We start from the raw sequence: 16,857 nt of genomic DNA on the forward strand, positions 1-16,857 counted from the left end.
TATCAATGCAGTGTGTCCCATTCGTCATCGGAACGCTTGTTCGACAAGCTACATCATCGCGTGTGTTTATCCAGACTCTGAAGTCATCACCGATCGCAGGATTTTCGTCTTCTGCTCGATCAAATATGCGATTAGTGCAGTTTACCGATTCGAAGGGTGTCAGTTCACCAAGGGTCGGCATTGAACTCAGTAATGGCGGAGACGTTGTTGATGTGACAGCGAGCGATAAAACAGTGCCAACAGACATGGTTGGATTTTTGAGGGGCGGGGCAGCTATGTTGGAAGTGGCTAAAAAGTAAGCAGTTAACCATAACAAGACATTGGTAGCGTGCACCCGACTAAAGTTTATTTTGTGTCAGGATGTCAGGAGTTTTGAATGCTTGATAAATGATATTGACTTCCGGGTTTCGAATGCAACTAGAACATTTATTACTGCCAATAACTAGACATTTGTTAGCCAATATATCACAAGTGTTTACCATTTTATGTGTCTTGCAATATTTCATATCAGAGAAGATTACCAGATTAAAAAGCAAGTGGACAAATATTTATGGGATATAAACACAGATTCTGAAATTACAATAGGGTCTTTAATGTGAGTGTGTTGCATACATTGTATCCATTGAGAGATTCCCAGAACAGTATTCAACACAAACTGTGTATATATATATTTGAAAATGTATGGGAATCTCTTTATTAACACACATATTATATATATATATATATATATATATATATATATATATATATATATATATACATATATATATACATACATACATACATACATACATACATACATACATACATACATATTTATATTTATATTTATGGACCTCAAGTGCCTGTGGTATTCAAGGCAATATGATTATAGTAAAGTGTCATGTAGAAGGACTCTCCTGTTTGTCCGTTACCAGTAAATTTTATTCAGAGAAATGGTTGTAATTGCCCACAGCATTGTTTTGGCAAGCGTCCAAGGGATGTGATGCTCCTAACTTTGTTTATATCCTTATTTCCCCATAAAGCCTCACCCCACTGTACAGCAATTAAGCCTCTTCTAAGCATGCTAGGCTCTTCAATTCACCATTTTTTATCATTCAATTTTAGAGAGATTACGCAATGCAGGATTGGTGAAAATCACTTTTTTGGGTCCCTTTTAAACCAATGTTAGAAACAGAGTGTATCACAAAATCTGTCATGGTATTATGTGATAGCTGACTTGGATTTCAAATCATCATGTTTTACATTATTGCTAAAAAGAACATGTAGATATATATTGTCATTTTCAATGAATTTCCAAATGTACGTGTTGTTGATAGGAAATCATTATATGTTCATGTAAAACTAGCAAAACCTTTGTCAGACTCCCAAGCTCCATATATTTTGTATTGCTGATAGTGTGAACATTGTCACCAATTTAATATACAAAATGTAGGCTTTAGAAAAGTTTTTTTTTTTTTTTAAAACATACTCATTTTTGAAGATGATAGCAAGACATTGATATACCTGTGGAAGTACTTTGAATTGTAATGATTTCATTTTTCTATTATCAATCTAGGGCTGTAGAATCAGGACAGTATGTCATCAAGAGAGACACGGTACGATTGAGAGCACCAATAACAAATCCAGACAAAGTGTTATGCATAGGAAATAATTACAGAGACCATTGTGCTGAACAAGGTGTTCCTGTACCAACAGAGCCTGTTGTTTTCAGTAAATTTTCAAGTTCAGTAGTCGGTCCTGGAGACGACATCATTTATCCAGATGTGACTGATGCACTTGATTGGGAAGTGGAGTTGGTCGTTGTCATTGGAAAAGCAGGCAAGAATATCAAGGTATCATAAAAAATCTAAGTTTCGGAACTAAAACTGCAGTGTTTTTGTTAAGGGTGCATGGTATTAGTAGGTAAAATCTACCTGAATTCCCAGACATTTTACCATGTTTTCCCACCAAAAGTATGGTACAATGTCTGAAAAACATACCAGTTTTATGAGATGTACTACAATGAAATTCAAATCACCAGTGTGAAAGGAATAGACACAACTTTGATTTTCAAGATAAACTCAATTGATAAGACCCCTGTGTATATAAACAATTACACTCTTTGGAAAGTTCAATTCAAACAATCAACACCAAGTGTGGTATCTGGTAACAGGAGGTCATAAAAATACAAAACACCAATGTCTAGACTGATCTTACTAAGCATACTATTTTTATAGACAATGTTAAAATACCTTAGACTGAGATTGAACACAAGATATCTATTTTATGTCATGATCAAACTCTGTTGAGTAAACTAATCAGGTCTTTCTAGATATTGATATCATAGATGTTAAGTTTCATTTGTCTGGCAAGCATTGACGATAAACAAGAACCTTTGCTCCAAAGTCAGTGATAATAATAATAACAATGTTAGTTTTTATATAGCTCTTTCCTACTCTTGTGTTCAAGGCACTTTACAATTATTATCCCTGGCATGGATCTATATTGGCACAATAGCCCTTTATACTTCCTCAACTCCTTGGGGAGCATACAATCCATTGCAGCCTTCATAAGTGCATAGGATTTAAGCATTCACATTGCAACCTACATCCTACCAGGTCCCCAATTATACAGCTGGGTTAACTGAGGCACAGTCATGGTTTAAATCTTGCCCAAGGACTTTAGTCATTCAGAAACAAACAGCAGCGATGGGGCTTGACCCTGCAGCCTGCAGATTCCAAGCCGGCCACTCTAACCATTCGCCAGTGATGTGAAAAAGTTGTAAAAAAATGTCTATCATTTTATTTATTTTTGCAGGAGGCTGATGCAATGAATCATGTTGTTGGCTTCACCGTCGGCCATGATGTCAGCGCTCGTGATTGGCAGTTGAAGAAAAATGGTGGACAGTGGTTGTTAGGGAAAACCATGGACACTTTCTGTCCAATTGGTCCAGCCATAGTTACTAAAGATGAAATCCAAGGTAAAATTGCTGGAATTATCATTGGCCTATATGTCCTTCTTGTCACCTATACTTGGCCATTAATTCAATACTCAATTAAAAGGAATTGCACTTGTTACTTAATTATATATGTTGTGTGTGTATATATGTGTGTAAAGCTGATGGGAATTGAAATCCCAGGAAGGATTACAGTTTTCAGTATCGTACATATGAACAAAATATTGGTTGTTTAATCTCAAATGGTTAGGATGGCTGGGTTGGGATGTGTAAGTTGCCAGTTCAAGTCAGTGTAGGAGTCTTCCAATATTTGATTTTGACCCAATGGTGGTACAAAATCTTGCCCAAGGACTTCAACCATTTGGAAAGAAATGTCCACTGGTATTAAAAGCCCAGTTCAGATTAGGATTAAAATGTTCATGTGAAAAGCATAGCTATAGAAAAGTTGGTCCTTGTAATCATTATAGTTCCACTAATAAGATAACACTAATGTGAGAACCTGGGATTGAAACCCTGGCTTTTACAGAGGAAGGATACCTTATAAATTGTTTTAAATTATTTTATCAGATTGTTTGATAATACTAAATGAAATGAAATACATTAGTTTCATTCATTTTTAGGTTATCAGTATGGAGTTAACATTCATCTGAACTTAGGCAGAAGTGATCGCTATATATTATTGTTGACAGCTTCAGTTGGTATTGTTATTGTAATATGTATCCTCCCCCCCCCCCCTTTTTTTTGTGCTGGGAATTCCTCCCAGCGATTTTCTGTCATGCAGTAAAATGCACACAAACAAACAAACAAACAAACACAAATGCTACAGAAATCCATTCAGGTTTGGGACTACATGACAGGGCTATATTGCACGCTCTATATCACGTTGCTGTGGAACTGTCAAGGCTTTACCAGTCAGTCCACAGGCTATCCCAGAGTCACCCAGGCCCAGCAAACATAGCTTTAGGAGTCCCCCAAATTTGCACTCGTCTTGTGAGTGAGACACCACTGAGTGATACAGCCTACCCATCGAGTCTGTAGAACACTCACCCTGGGTTTGGGTCGGTTACAGACAGCGGGATTCGAACCTGTGACCTTCCGACTGCTAATCCTGTGCGCTAACCACTACGCCTCCCCTTTACCCTCTGGGAAAAACTCATGCCGGCACATTGGCATAATAACTATCTAAACTCATTTAAATTCCTGCAGCCTCTATAAGCACATGAGATTAAATCTTTCACACAGCATTGTCTGTCCTACCAGGTTCACACTTATACAGCAGAGTTGATTTGGTACCCAATGGTGGGTGGTTCAAATGGTTGCCCAAGGACTTCGTTCACTTGGAAAGAAATGTCAGCATTGATGCTTTAATGGGAAACTTGCAGATTCCAAGCCAGCCATTCTGAGCATTTGAACATCATGAGCATGTAGAGTGACACATGATAAATAAAGAGTTATGTAATTAGATTTTAATGGAATTTTTTTATTTTATCAGATGCGCACAAACTGGGACTACGATGCCGGGTTAATGGAGAAACCATGCAGAATAGTAATACAGATCAACTAGTGTTCAAAACTGAAGCACTGGTAGCTCATTTATCAAGGTATTTTCTAATACATCACATACTCTCAAAACTGTTTTCACATGTGGGGTCATCGACCAGGAACACCTTCTGTAATTCTCAATATCTGTAGTAAAATTTTATCTTATGCAAGAGAGTCAAAATAGAACAAGATGGTCGACTTAGTCTTATGTACACCAGGAGTGATTGAAGAAATTGAATGATTCAATGGTTATTTTAAGAATTACTAGGTGGTAAAATTATTTTTCAGGTAATGAGAACTGCTGATAGGATACAAGGAAAAGAATATCTTGGGCATATGACTGTGTTTATGTTATTATTTAGCAGTTTAACAAGAAGATGTTACAATTCTAAGAAACTACAAGGGAGGGCTTGTTGCATAATTGTTTTAGTAAGAATTTCACAAGCTTCTAATGATAAACAACTATATACACTACTAGTAAACACGAAAATTCACTACCAGTATCAAATTTAGCATCTTAAAATTTAAATGAAAGGGAAATTGTCAATATGTCACCAACTCAAGCTTTAATGTTAATTCACTTGTCAGACCATATGTTGGTTATCTAAGGAAAGCTAGCGTATATAGCTGGATCTAAATGTATTTTATTAGGCTCATGACCCTTCTTCCAGGAGGCGACACCATCATAACTAATGCATCATGCGGGTCATTAACTCGACCAATCAATTTTATTTTACTAGATTCATGACCCTACTGCCTGGAGACATCATTCTGACTGGCACACCACCAGGTGTAGGAGTTTTCAGAAAACCAAATCCAATATATCTCAAGGTAAATATTCCTTGTTCTTGAAACAGGTGATGATGTTCATGTGATGTGAATCCTATCCTGCTGATATAAACAACCCATCACATGTTTACAATAGAATAGAAAACAAACTAACGAAAGGCCAAAAATTGTCCATCAGCTTGGTAATCATAAATAACATAAGTTACAAAGTACCCGTGTGCAACCCGACTTACTAAAGTGCCATATCTGTGCTTTTAATGTGTCTGGGAAAACGATCAGAATTAGAAGAAGACAACTGATCACAACATAAGAAGTTGAAATTAAAAAAGTATTCTTTTTGTATAGAATAAGTACACTTTTCGCCATACCAATTTCATAAGGGAAACTGATATTATAGGTTCTCTAAATTATAAGATGAACAACCTGTAAGTATTGACGTCCAGTCTCTAAACAATTCAGGTTTAAATTTGGGTCAGCCTGTTTGTCAGTTTGATATTATCTGATTCAGTAATTTGCATATTTATTTGATTTTAGAGGGGTGATGTAGTGGATTGTGAGATAGATGGTATAGAAATCTTGACCAACAAGGTGGTTTAACAAGAAGAGGGGGGGTCAGTAATTTTCGTGCAATCTGGTCTTGGGGAGGAGAGTCAATATTTTCACATATTGGACATCAGAAAAACACCAGCCCTTCCCCTGTAATTTATGTCTAGTCCCTAAACGATTGAGGTCTGTGTCAGCCTCTTTGTCAGTTTGATAATTCTAATTGACTCATTTGCATATTTGTTTGATTTTAGAGAGGTGATGTAGTGGATTGTGAAATAGATGGTATAGGAACCCTGACCAACAAGGTGGTTTAACAAGAAATACTTGGTTGACTAGTTAGAACACAACACAGCTTGTTGCCAGGTGGTAATACACAAAGAGTACCTTCTGTGATTATATTTTTCACATCATATCTTTATCTTCTTTTTGAAATAGCATTTTAATTATCACAATGATAAAAATGATAAAAAAGATATTGTTGTAGCATTCCACCAATGGCAATGATTCTTCGATCAGCAACCAATGAGTATAATGTGTGGATTATGCGTATATGGAACATATTGTGTTGAGCTGAATAAGGTGGACTGTAGCACTGGAAAGAGGTTTTTTGACATGTGCAAAGATTGACGATGTATCGAGCATTGCCTAGGTTCTTGTAAACAGGCAGAAGGTAATAATAATAATCTTTATTCCCAGTAGTATAAGTATTACATAAAGAATTACAACACATACAGTCATTGTAAATATTCACCATGGGAAAGGAGACATAAAATAGTTGTTTCCACAACTAGTCGAGTCCGACCCCTTTTACAATGCTAAAGATTACTAAAACTCTGGGCCTGCTGATCACACGATATAAAGAGAAAGAGAATATACTATACATAGTTTTCAAAAACGGTTTGCAGTTCAAATACATGCGAAGAAATCAGCAAATAAACAAACAAATGAGAATAGATGATTGACCAGATGACTAACAATCATGTTTTTTGGAACAAAATTGAGACGCTTTGTCACTTAAAGTGAAGGATCATCAAAATTTTTAAAGGTGTCAATTTTGTTGTTCTTGGTTATTTTGAGAAAATAAAGTTAGTTGTCATTATGCCTTTATTGAGAGTACATATTTAAGTAGTTCTATTGTGTAGTAAAAATAACCAATGGTGCCAATATGTTGACAGAATCACACACACACACACACACACACACACAGGCTCATACATACACATATATACATACATGTACATACATAAATGCATGCACGCACACACGCACGCACGTACGTATGCACATACATACATACATACATACATACATACATACATACAAACACATATATACATACATACATACATACATACATACATACATACATACATACATGCATGCATGCATGCATGCATGCATGCATGCATACATACATACATACATACATACATGCATGCATGCATGCATGCATGCATGCATGCATGCATGCATGCATGCATGCATGCATACATACATACATACATACATACATACATACATACATACATACATACATACATACATACATACATACATACATACATACATAGGTAAAATGAAACGCAATATTCATTTCATTCCTTTATTTTGCTTTCAACTAATACAGCATGCTTTACAACTAATAGTACTTTAACAATTTCTTGAATATTTGTCTAAAAACAGGTCATTTTACCTTTGTCTCATCACTTTGATAATAGTACATGCAACTAACTTTGAATGGAATTGTCGAGAGAAACTTATTACTTCATTAAGCTAGTTCTGCGAATAGCTAAATTAGTATTTAACCGTTGAAAAAAAAATAGATCAAAATGCATATTATTGAGTTATCTTGCCAATACTACTCATCTGAATACCAGTGATTTACTTAAATCGTAGTGCTGGCTCAGCTATGTTGAGATCTAGCAACGTGAGCTTTCCATTAACAAATAGGAAGTCCTTTGCTGACTTCAAACGACCAGACTCTACATCAAAATAGATCTGCCTTTCACCCTTCAGAAAGGAGGATGCCACAACAACATTGAAGTCAGTGTGACAGGCGACGTCTTGGGGACAACTGCGACCTGTGTTAACTGGACTGACAGACAAAATAACGTTAACCACAATCTGTTTGTTGATGTCAGCAATTTCGAAATCGTAGATGTCGGGAAGTTCTCGTTCTGCATTGATGACGGGCTTATTGAAGCTCACCCTCAGGGTAAAGTGGCCCTGCACGTTGTCAACACCACGTAGAAGGGATGTCGCATCCAACACACTGACAGAGAACCTAGGCTCCAGGAATATGTGATGCTGTAAAACTGTACTTCCAACAAGTTGCTCCCCTTCCCGGCTGACGATCTGAAAATGGAAGATAGTAATCTTTTAAGTTTAAATACATTTTATGGAAAACACATATATATCCATGTTAAAGTATAATTAGATATTATTCCCCAATATCTTTCTTTGTTCAGATAGGGAAAATATGAATGACTTAAGGGGCCTTGTCACTACTAGCTGCTAGACAAGTATTTATAAAAATTTGGAAAATAATTGCAATTTGAAAATTTTAACTCATATTTGGAGAGCACCCAGAACCAGTGAGCAGGTAGACACGGGTTGTCGTGACGTAGAACGACAGTATATAATCCATATTTTCAGTTCAAAGAGTATAACTTGACTTGTGTATAGTATAATGTTACATGTGTGTGCGTGTGCTTTCATTTGAACTTTTGAGACAGGAATATGCAGTGTCTACCATGGCATCACAAACATGAACATCAACAAACAAATGCACGCGCGCGCGCACACACACACTCATGCACACACATATACACATACCCACATACACACATACACACATACACACATGCACACACACATGCACACACATATACACATACACACACATACATACACACACATACATACATACATACATACATACATACATACATACACACATACATACATACATACATACATACATACATACATACATACATACATACATACATACATGTACATACATACATACATACATACATACATACATACATACATACATACACATGCACACACACATACACACACACACATACATACATACATACATACATACATACATACATACATACACACATACCTGATTAGATAACTGAACATGAAGTATATAACCATCATCCAGCTGTTCAGAAAAGGTGATATGTAGTTGATATGCTTTAATTTCCCTGCCATTCCGAACAAAACGTTGACGGAGGGGTTTCATTACTCTACTGGATCCTCTGATTAGAGTGGTTACAAAGTCCTTGCTGATAATGTCATGACCATCATAGCCTGGTGATGTACCAACACTGGGTATCTATAATCGAGTATTTAGAAATTGTATTAAGTAAAACCACAAGTCTCCCCAAGTTTGAAGACAGACTGCACACTATTTTTCGATGATACCTTGGTCAAAAGATACAAAAGCAATTGGCTGATGGTTCGATATTCGGGGATTACCACTCCTCATCAAAATCATTACCATGTTGATCCTCGCCTTGGTCGAGGTCAAAAAGTTGCTATCCCAGACTACAGGCACAATAACTGAATCTGCAACTGTTGTCTAGCTTGGTCGGTGACCAACCGCAGCCAACCTATTTCCTATTTCGTGTATGAAATTGAAAATAGGATATAACCCTAATTCTTATTATCAATAATGCAAATTCTCAAATTTCTCTATTTCGAAACAGTCCATCAGGCAATCCCTCACAACACTATGTTTGGTTGCAGAGCCATTCATATGTCCCAAGAGCAGGATACTAAACGTCCATACAATTTTGCAACAGAATATACGAACCTTGTCACTGACAGTTCCTGGGACAGAGTCCTTACGCCTAACCGGAGTTGTGAATTCTACTTGAACAATAACACTCATCCCATCTTCCTGTACCTGGAAATCTGACCTTTCTACAGCTGAGTGTCTTATTGGAGCCACTTGAGGAACTATTCCGTTGATATCTGCCCCTTCGAGATTCCAAATGTAACCATTTCCATTTTGGGTGTTGTAAACACGGTTATAGACTTTGACGTTTGCCTCATCTGTGTATCAATTGAACAAAAATGGATGACAATAACTACAATGAGTGTTAATTTCTTCATAAGATTCGAAAAACTTTTTTTTATGGAATGAGATCAGAAAGACCAAAAAGAAGGAATTATGAAACACACGTCAGCTGCAATAGATAGTGATATGGGAAGGGTCAACGGAACAGGTATCCCTTTTCTGTCCTTGGCTTTCAGAAAGGTATATTTTTCGTGTTAAAACAATGAGATTTTTTTACTCTCATAATCTTTCAAATGTTTCGAGTTTACTTTTCACATTTCGTTTTTAAGGAAAAAGATTTTCGTCAACGATTTTAGTTTTCCCACCTCAAGGCACTGGTATCAGTGAGAAGCGCTAATATGTCTACTGGACAGATATTTGGCACAATTACACACATTGTACATATGTAAATCTCTGTGAGGCATTCAAAGCGGGGGTAAGAAAATGTTGAGGTCACTTGGGGAGGGGGGAGGGCTTCACATTTTTGGGAGAACGGTGGGGGGGACTGTGAAATATAGCATGACTGGACTTACCAGGTGAGGGGACAGTTAAATAATATGGCAATTTTTGCATCAGTAACTTCTCCGAGGTTCGATCTATGCCTGCTTCCTGTAGCATGATGTCATCACCATATTTGACAGCCATCCCATTTGGTTTGTGGTCATTTACAAAACGGAATCTCATGTATTTCTGATCATAAGGACCTTCATCACTGTTACCATCGATATAATAGTGTTCGTTCGCTTCGTCTCTTGTTACAACGCCACTGGCAGACACTAAAATAAAGGGGTCTCCGAAATGAAGTTCTTCTCGCTCGACGTTATTGATAGAGAGTGGAGACAAGATTGAAAACACCTTGGCCTGTTCGCCTGATATGTAGAAAATACGGAGTATTAAATCAACATGTCGTGTTTTTTGGTTCCGGTTAAATATCAATTGTTGTCGGTTAACGTTTTTTTTTGTGTTTTTTTTGGTTGTTGTCTTTTGGTTGTTGTTGTTGTTGTTGTTGTTGTTGTTGTTGTTGTTGTTGTTTTGGTGTGTTTTGTAATATTTCCTATAGTGACCATATGGATGAGAAGTTAGCATCTATCTTTTAAACACTTTCAATAAGTTTTTGACGTTTTAATGGTCGTGTTTTTCTTGAACTTTAAGAACTGATACAACTTGCTGACAATGTTTGCTACTTCAGTCTTCTAATTACCATACTTTAATACCCAACTATAATTTTTTTCGATAATTGTAGCTACATCTGTTTATAGTAAACCTACTGAATGATTTAACTTCCTATTTGCGGTATAGTTCATCACAGCCTTAAGTGTAAAGATTCCGTGACCCTTGGCACAATTACTTCGTTTACGTAGTATTTATAGTTGTGATTCGGATTTCATGGAAACGTCCGCCACATGTTGCACGTATTTCCATCAGTATGGCTATCCTGTTTCAGTTTGCTGATTTGAATTTAAAGGAAGTGTCCTGTTTATCTAGTAAAGCTTACAGATTCTCATAATGAAACCTGTACTGAAAAAAAATGGCTCTAACGTATAACCCATTCCCTCAAAGTCAATAATCTTTATACACGCACGTGTACTTTACTTTCCTTTAAGCATATATTATACCAGTGCATCAGCCAAATTGAACAAAAAGTATGGAATATATACTCTATGTCACAACAACGCGTGTCTACGTCACTGGTTCTGCTGTGTTCTAAATATGAGTCAAAACGTTCAAAATTACCCTTACCTTCCCCAATATTTCTTTGATATTACTGGCGCTGGTATAATTATGTTATTCTCCAATATTTTTCTTCATTCAGTCGGCAAATACTCGTGACTTTAGGGTTGACAAGGCCCCCTTAGGTCACTTGTATTTTCCTTGCCTGAATGAAGAAAATTATTGTGGAACAGCATCTAAATATATTTTGTATGAAGTGCTGCAAAATACTTACTGTTTACAAAACGAGATCTGGTTCTAAAGCTATGAAGTTTGAACTCATCCCACGTATTACCAAAGCGTTCGGCGTCCAGTGCTGTGTAACAGGACCAATGATATGTATAGTCGAAAGCACGTGTGCGTTTCCAGAATAAAATATACTGCATTTGACAAAGTAATACATTTGGATTACAAACACGATCTTTGATTCTTTCAGCTATGATTGATAACGTTCCAGCTAATGAAAGATTTAGTAATACATTCTTATTATAGTAATACATTCTTATTATTCCAACTATTAAAGCTTATGCTTATATATATATATATAGCTTATGCTTATATATATATATATATATATATATATATATATATATATATATATATATATATATATATATATATATATATATAATATATATATATATTATATATATATATATATATAATATATATATATATATATATATATATATATATATATATATATATATATATATATATATATATATATATATATATATATATATATCCAGGAGCTGAGTCTGGTGTCCACATGTATGAAGTATACATCCTAAATACAGTTCTAAGGTATCATATTGACGTTTCCTGAAACCCTGCTTAACTAGCTGTAGGCAACTGACAAAATTGGGGCGAAGGTATGAGTGGACTTGGGGATTGGTTATTGTTTATGAGTTGTTCATATATGGAATTAAACTGAGTCAGACAATAAAGTGTAATATGTTGTTTGAGTCCTCATTCTCAGTCTATCATATCATCTATGGGATGCAAAAACAAAACCTCGCTAATAGCTTTCAAGATTGCAGGAATTGTCTAATATATATGTAATGTATGATACAAGCGCAAAATACAAAGGTCGTTTTCCTATTTTCCTACCTGAGTATTATATAATTGAATAGATTTATGCTCCATAGACGTAAACAACAAACAAAAACCATTGTATTTTGCTGTATACGTTCCAGCATAGCATTTCATGCGATGCATTCTCTTGCAGTGGTCCTCACAATCATCCTGGGAGAGTCCTGTAATACAGTGATTTACATAACTGTTTTGAATCGCTCAATCTAGTGGTTACAATGAGTTAGAGAAAAGTTTACATTGAGTAGCTAAGTCTTGTAGTTACAATAAACCTATATACCTGAGACAATATCATTTCAATTTGCAAAGCATTTATTTTATTGCAAAGTCACTTTGATTGCAATCGCCTGCCTATCTTGCAATAACTTTGCCTTGAGTAATTTGGCAATAAGACATTATCAACCTTGTGTATTTGTGACTTTATTGGATGCACAAAAATTAATATCCATGACTGTTTTCTCCAAGCTTTACCCTACACATTTAAAGTAAACAAATAAAGTTATTCTTAAAATGCATAGTTTTAAAGTTATCTTGGATGACGCATTTGTTGTTTTGTCTTTGCGACATAGTTTTCACACAGAAAAAGTATTTTATATATGGTATATAAACTCTCTAAAGTGTGTTCTTTACAAACCTGTGTAAGTGACACTCTTGGCAGAAAGAAGAGCGTTCGCTCCCTCCATGAACGCGACCCAGGCTTCCCCAAATGGATTATAAGGTCCAGACCTCTTTTTCTGAACCCATGTGCATACTTTACTTGGGAGTGGTATGATTGTAATTTTGATGTTCGGAGAATCATCTGTAATAATTATTGAAAATATAAGATGTGTTGAAATTATTCTGGGTTTTTTAAAGGAACGTTTAAATGAACGACATTGTGTATTTGTCAAACCAAAGAGTTTAGGTTATCTGGGATGTCATCACAAGAAATTTTCCCATAAACCATTGCAGGAAGTTCTCAAAATTTCATATTAGAAATGCAGTAGGGTTTCTTTACAAAATTCCAAAGTTTCATAAATAAAGTACAGAAATACTATTTTATCATCCAATATCATACTCAAGTTGACAGTAGTATAAATCAATAAAAGTGTAGAAAAGACAAATATAAAATGTCGCAAATGCCATCTCCAAATTCTGTAACTAAATTCCCAACTAGAAAGGTTCTTTGAAATTCGCAGGCATTTTTACATGTAACAAATCACCTCATAGGATAATATGATTTCATTTGTCTCTATTCAGATTAAGCCACATGGTGGTTTTCTTAGCAAAGCTAGAAATGAATTGAATTAAATGAAATTCAAGCTTTTAGTTCCAAGTAATGGCAATGTCATCAAGGAGTGCCAATGAAGCTAAGAACCTACCAGTGTGACCTTCATCTGTTGCGTATACATATTTCTTATCATAGTGTTTCTCTTCTCGGAGCATCATTTGTCTTCCACTGTCAGTTCTAATTGTTATATGCACTGCATCACCAAAGTGGACGGAGTTACTGGAATCCTCGCTACCATCACGTTTACTGAAATCTGAACATCGTGCATCAGGTATCCGATCACAGTAACCGAGGTATCTTGCCCGAAGAATCTGAGAAAATAGCAATACCTTAAAATTACCTAACATCCATTCCAAGCAATGTCACAACCTGTCTAGTCTGTGTAATACGATATATTGTGACACGCTATCAGCTATCATGTTACTGAATTTTGAAGACTAATTAGGGCTGAACAATACGACGTACATGTATATCTTACGGCCTTCACACAGTCTCCAAAAAAAACCTCGCATTTGAACAATTGAAAATGTTCGAAATTTTTACACTTTGGGTTTAGTTCAACTAACATAAAGAATAAGAAATAAAGACATTATGCTCCCCATCTTGTGTTTGAGTGGGTGACCATTATTGCGGTAAACATACCTCCTCTTTTATTCCTATTTTCTTGTCTTCCGGGAAGTTTTCCTTGTTTAGTAAATCAATAACAGCGCCAAGTTTATATTGAATTGGTACTGGGTTGTCGAACACCGTGCTTGCCCATTCTTTCATAGAATCGGTATTTCCTTCCGATATGTCTCCAAGTCCTGCTTCGCCCCCTAGGAAGAATTCTGTACTTGAAGTCTCTGATGTCGACAGCGAGTTTCTCATTGAATTGGACATCTTCATACTCATACTTGCTGAAAATGATGCTATGCCTAGGAGGGGGTCAAGAAAATAATGTTCTTAATATGCCTAAAGACACTGTGTAACTGAAAACATCGAATATAAAGAAGTGAACAAATACAGCACTTACAGTAAGAAATTTTACCACTGATCACAATGATGGCAGTAAATAGAAAAATATACCCACCTTTTCACTAAGCTAATGTGACCGAAAGAAACCATAGACCCTACACGTGTAACATATATGTGCATCTTTATACTTCTACACATTCAGAAACCATTTTAAGCCAAAGTGCTTACAAAAAGAATTTTTGGCTTTTTAAAAGTTGCTGTGGTTGAAGAATTTTTGTTTATCTTCTTATTAAAGTAAATACCTGAGACTCCTCCGGACGCAGAAAATCCAGCGCCAACCTCGCGTTCCTGGATTTGTTCCATGGATTCGCTGGTCATTTGATAACGTTGCACAGCTCGTCCACCCATCAATACGTTTGTCGTGTAGTGCGTTCCAAAAGCAGTAATGAATTCATTGTACATCGAACAGTCTTCGTCGCAGTTAATGCCGTATATGCAACATCGAAGTGGTGGGAGATTTTTAACCGCTTGTCGAAATTCTTCACTGACGTCCATGTTAAACGGCACCAACCGTGCGTCGTAAACTATAACTCTACCGATCACATCTACGAACACACTGTGAGAATTCATAGTCGCCTGATTCATACTTTTATACGATGCACTCGCACTGAAAGACCCACTTACACTGCCGAACGATGCACTAGCACCAACACTGGCGTCGACAGATAAGGAATTGCGATAGCTTCTTTCAGATGTAATAACGGACGTGGTGGCACCAAAGTAACTTCCCATTTCCCGTACCAAGTCCGCCTGGTCTGGCACTAAATATATTCTATCGGGCGAGTATTTGACTTTGTTGTACGTTAACCCTATGACCGCCTGTCTGAAACCTGGATCGATGGACCCGTCATCATTCCTTGGGTTGCCATAGAAAATATCGTAACCTCGTCCAAGGTAGCCCACATTCGGAAAGGACGTTGCCTCCTCTGCTGGAATCTCTATTCGTTGCTTAGCAACTGCCTGACGAGCTTGAGCTTCAAGTTTTTCAGCCTTGGCAACTTCTTCTGGAATCGACATATTTGCACGAACAGACTGTAAGACAATTGAACAAAACACAGTAAGTTCGCTTAAAAATTCAACCTGTTTTTCTTTAAAACGTCAGTCTCTGCAATGAAATGTTCAACACTGCGAATTCAACAAATAGAACTGTATTGTATGAGGCCCGATAACGTATCCTACAATTTTTTCCAATATTGACGTTGCAAAAACATATACTATTGTTTCCTATAGATTCTTAAGTTTAATTCATAAATAAAAAAGTGGACATTTACGAGTGCATTGGCGAGTTTAATATTTAGTATTTTAAGGGAATGAACGAAATTGTTCAAAAAAAAAGAGTTTGTTTATTTTCAATGACAAATATATAGTCGCAAATACCGTTAGTCTAATGATGGCGTCATCAAATTAGTAACGTCACAAATCAAATGAATACTGTTTGCTATTCACCATAATAACAAAATAGCACATTGTTATGTATATCTAATTATAATACTGAACTTGTAAACCAGCCATGTTGAATGTTGCATCATGGGAAATGTGATACTAAATACTAATCAAAAAGTATTGTAAACAATAATGTTGCATTGTTTTTAACCACAAATGATCAATTCATAGTCACCCTAAGCAATGTGGGAGGTTTATTTTATTGGTAGCTCCAGATTAGGGATTACGATAACCACAGAAAATTCCATAGTCCTTTGCGTCTCAGCATGCTCAGTCTGGATTGCAAGTTGCCTATTGTATTGTCTGATGAAAAATAAATAATGCTATAACCTGTAGTCGTAACTTCATTTGTGTCTCTACAATGTTTCCTTTGGCGTCCATTAAACTCGATTCGGCCTGTACTGCTGGTACCGTCAAATTAATCTGTGT

At 36.2% G+C, this 16,857-nt stretch overlaps 2 protein-coding genes across 3 annotated transcripts in view; one reads left to right on the forward strand and one right to left on the reverse strand.

The window, feature by feature from the left end:
* The first annotated feature begins 2 nt into the window (after window positions 1-2).
* LOC144446626 (oxaloacetate tautomerase fahd2, mitochondrial-like) lies at window positions 3-6,857 on the forward strand. The gene is made up of 6 exons (XM_078136428.1): window positions 3-295; window positions 1,559-1,835; window positions 2,800-2,962; window positions 4,431-4,539; window positions 5,221-5,311; window positions 6,067-6,857. Exons 1-6 carry the CDS (start codon window positions 6-8, stop codon window positions 6,127-6,129), a joined length of 993 nt encoding a protein of 330 aa, XP_077992554.1. The 5' UTR covers window positions 3-5; the 3' UTR covers window positions 6,130-6,857.
* Window positions 6,858-7,416: 559 nt separating this feature from the next.
* LOC144446518 (uncharacterized) overlaps window positions 7,417-16,857 on the reverse strand; it is a 29,321-nt gene continuing 19,880 nt past the window's right edge. Inside the window, exons 20-30 of one of the 2 annotated variants that reach the window (XM_078136297.1) lie at window positions 16,759-16,857; window positions 15,228-16,017; window positions 14,614-14,885; window positions 14,063-14,282; window positions 13,336-13,500; window positions 12,720-12,865; window positions 11,842-11,986; window positions 10,430-10,672; window positions 9,651-9,892; window positions 8,955-9,170; window positions 7,417-8,170 (exon numbers count right to left, since the gene is read on the reverse strand). The exon at window positions 16,759-16,857 is cut by the window's right edge and continues 71 nt beyond it. In XM_078136297.1, coding sequence (XP_077992423.1) covers window positions 7,697-8,170; window positions 8,955-9,170; window positions 9,651-9,892; window positions 10,430-10,672; window positions 11,842-11,986; window positions 12,720-12,865; window positions 13,336-13,500; window positions 14,063-14,282; window positions 14,614-14,885; window positions 15,228-16,017; window positions 16,759-16,857 — 3,012 coding nt within the window. In that variant the 3' untranslated portion in view covers window positions 7,417-7,696. Of the gene's footprint in view, window positions 8,171-8,954; window positions 9,171-9,650; window positions 9,893-10,429; window positions 10,766-11,841; window positions 11,987-12,719; window positions 12,866-13,335; window positions 13,501-14,062; window positions 14,283-14,613; window positions 14,886-15,227; window positions 16,018-16,758 lie in introns of both variants that reach the window. The other variant, XM_078136295.1, reaches the window with a different exon arrangement.

The sequence above is a fragment of the Glandiceps talaboti genome, chromosome 15, assembly GCF_964340395.1.
Source record: "Glandiceps talaboti chromosome 15, keGlaTala1.1, whole genome shotgun sequence".
Classification (NCBI taxonomy): domain Eukaryota; kingdom Metazoa; phylum Hemichordata; class Enteropneusta; family Spengelidae; genus Glandiceps; species Glandiceps talaboti.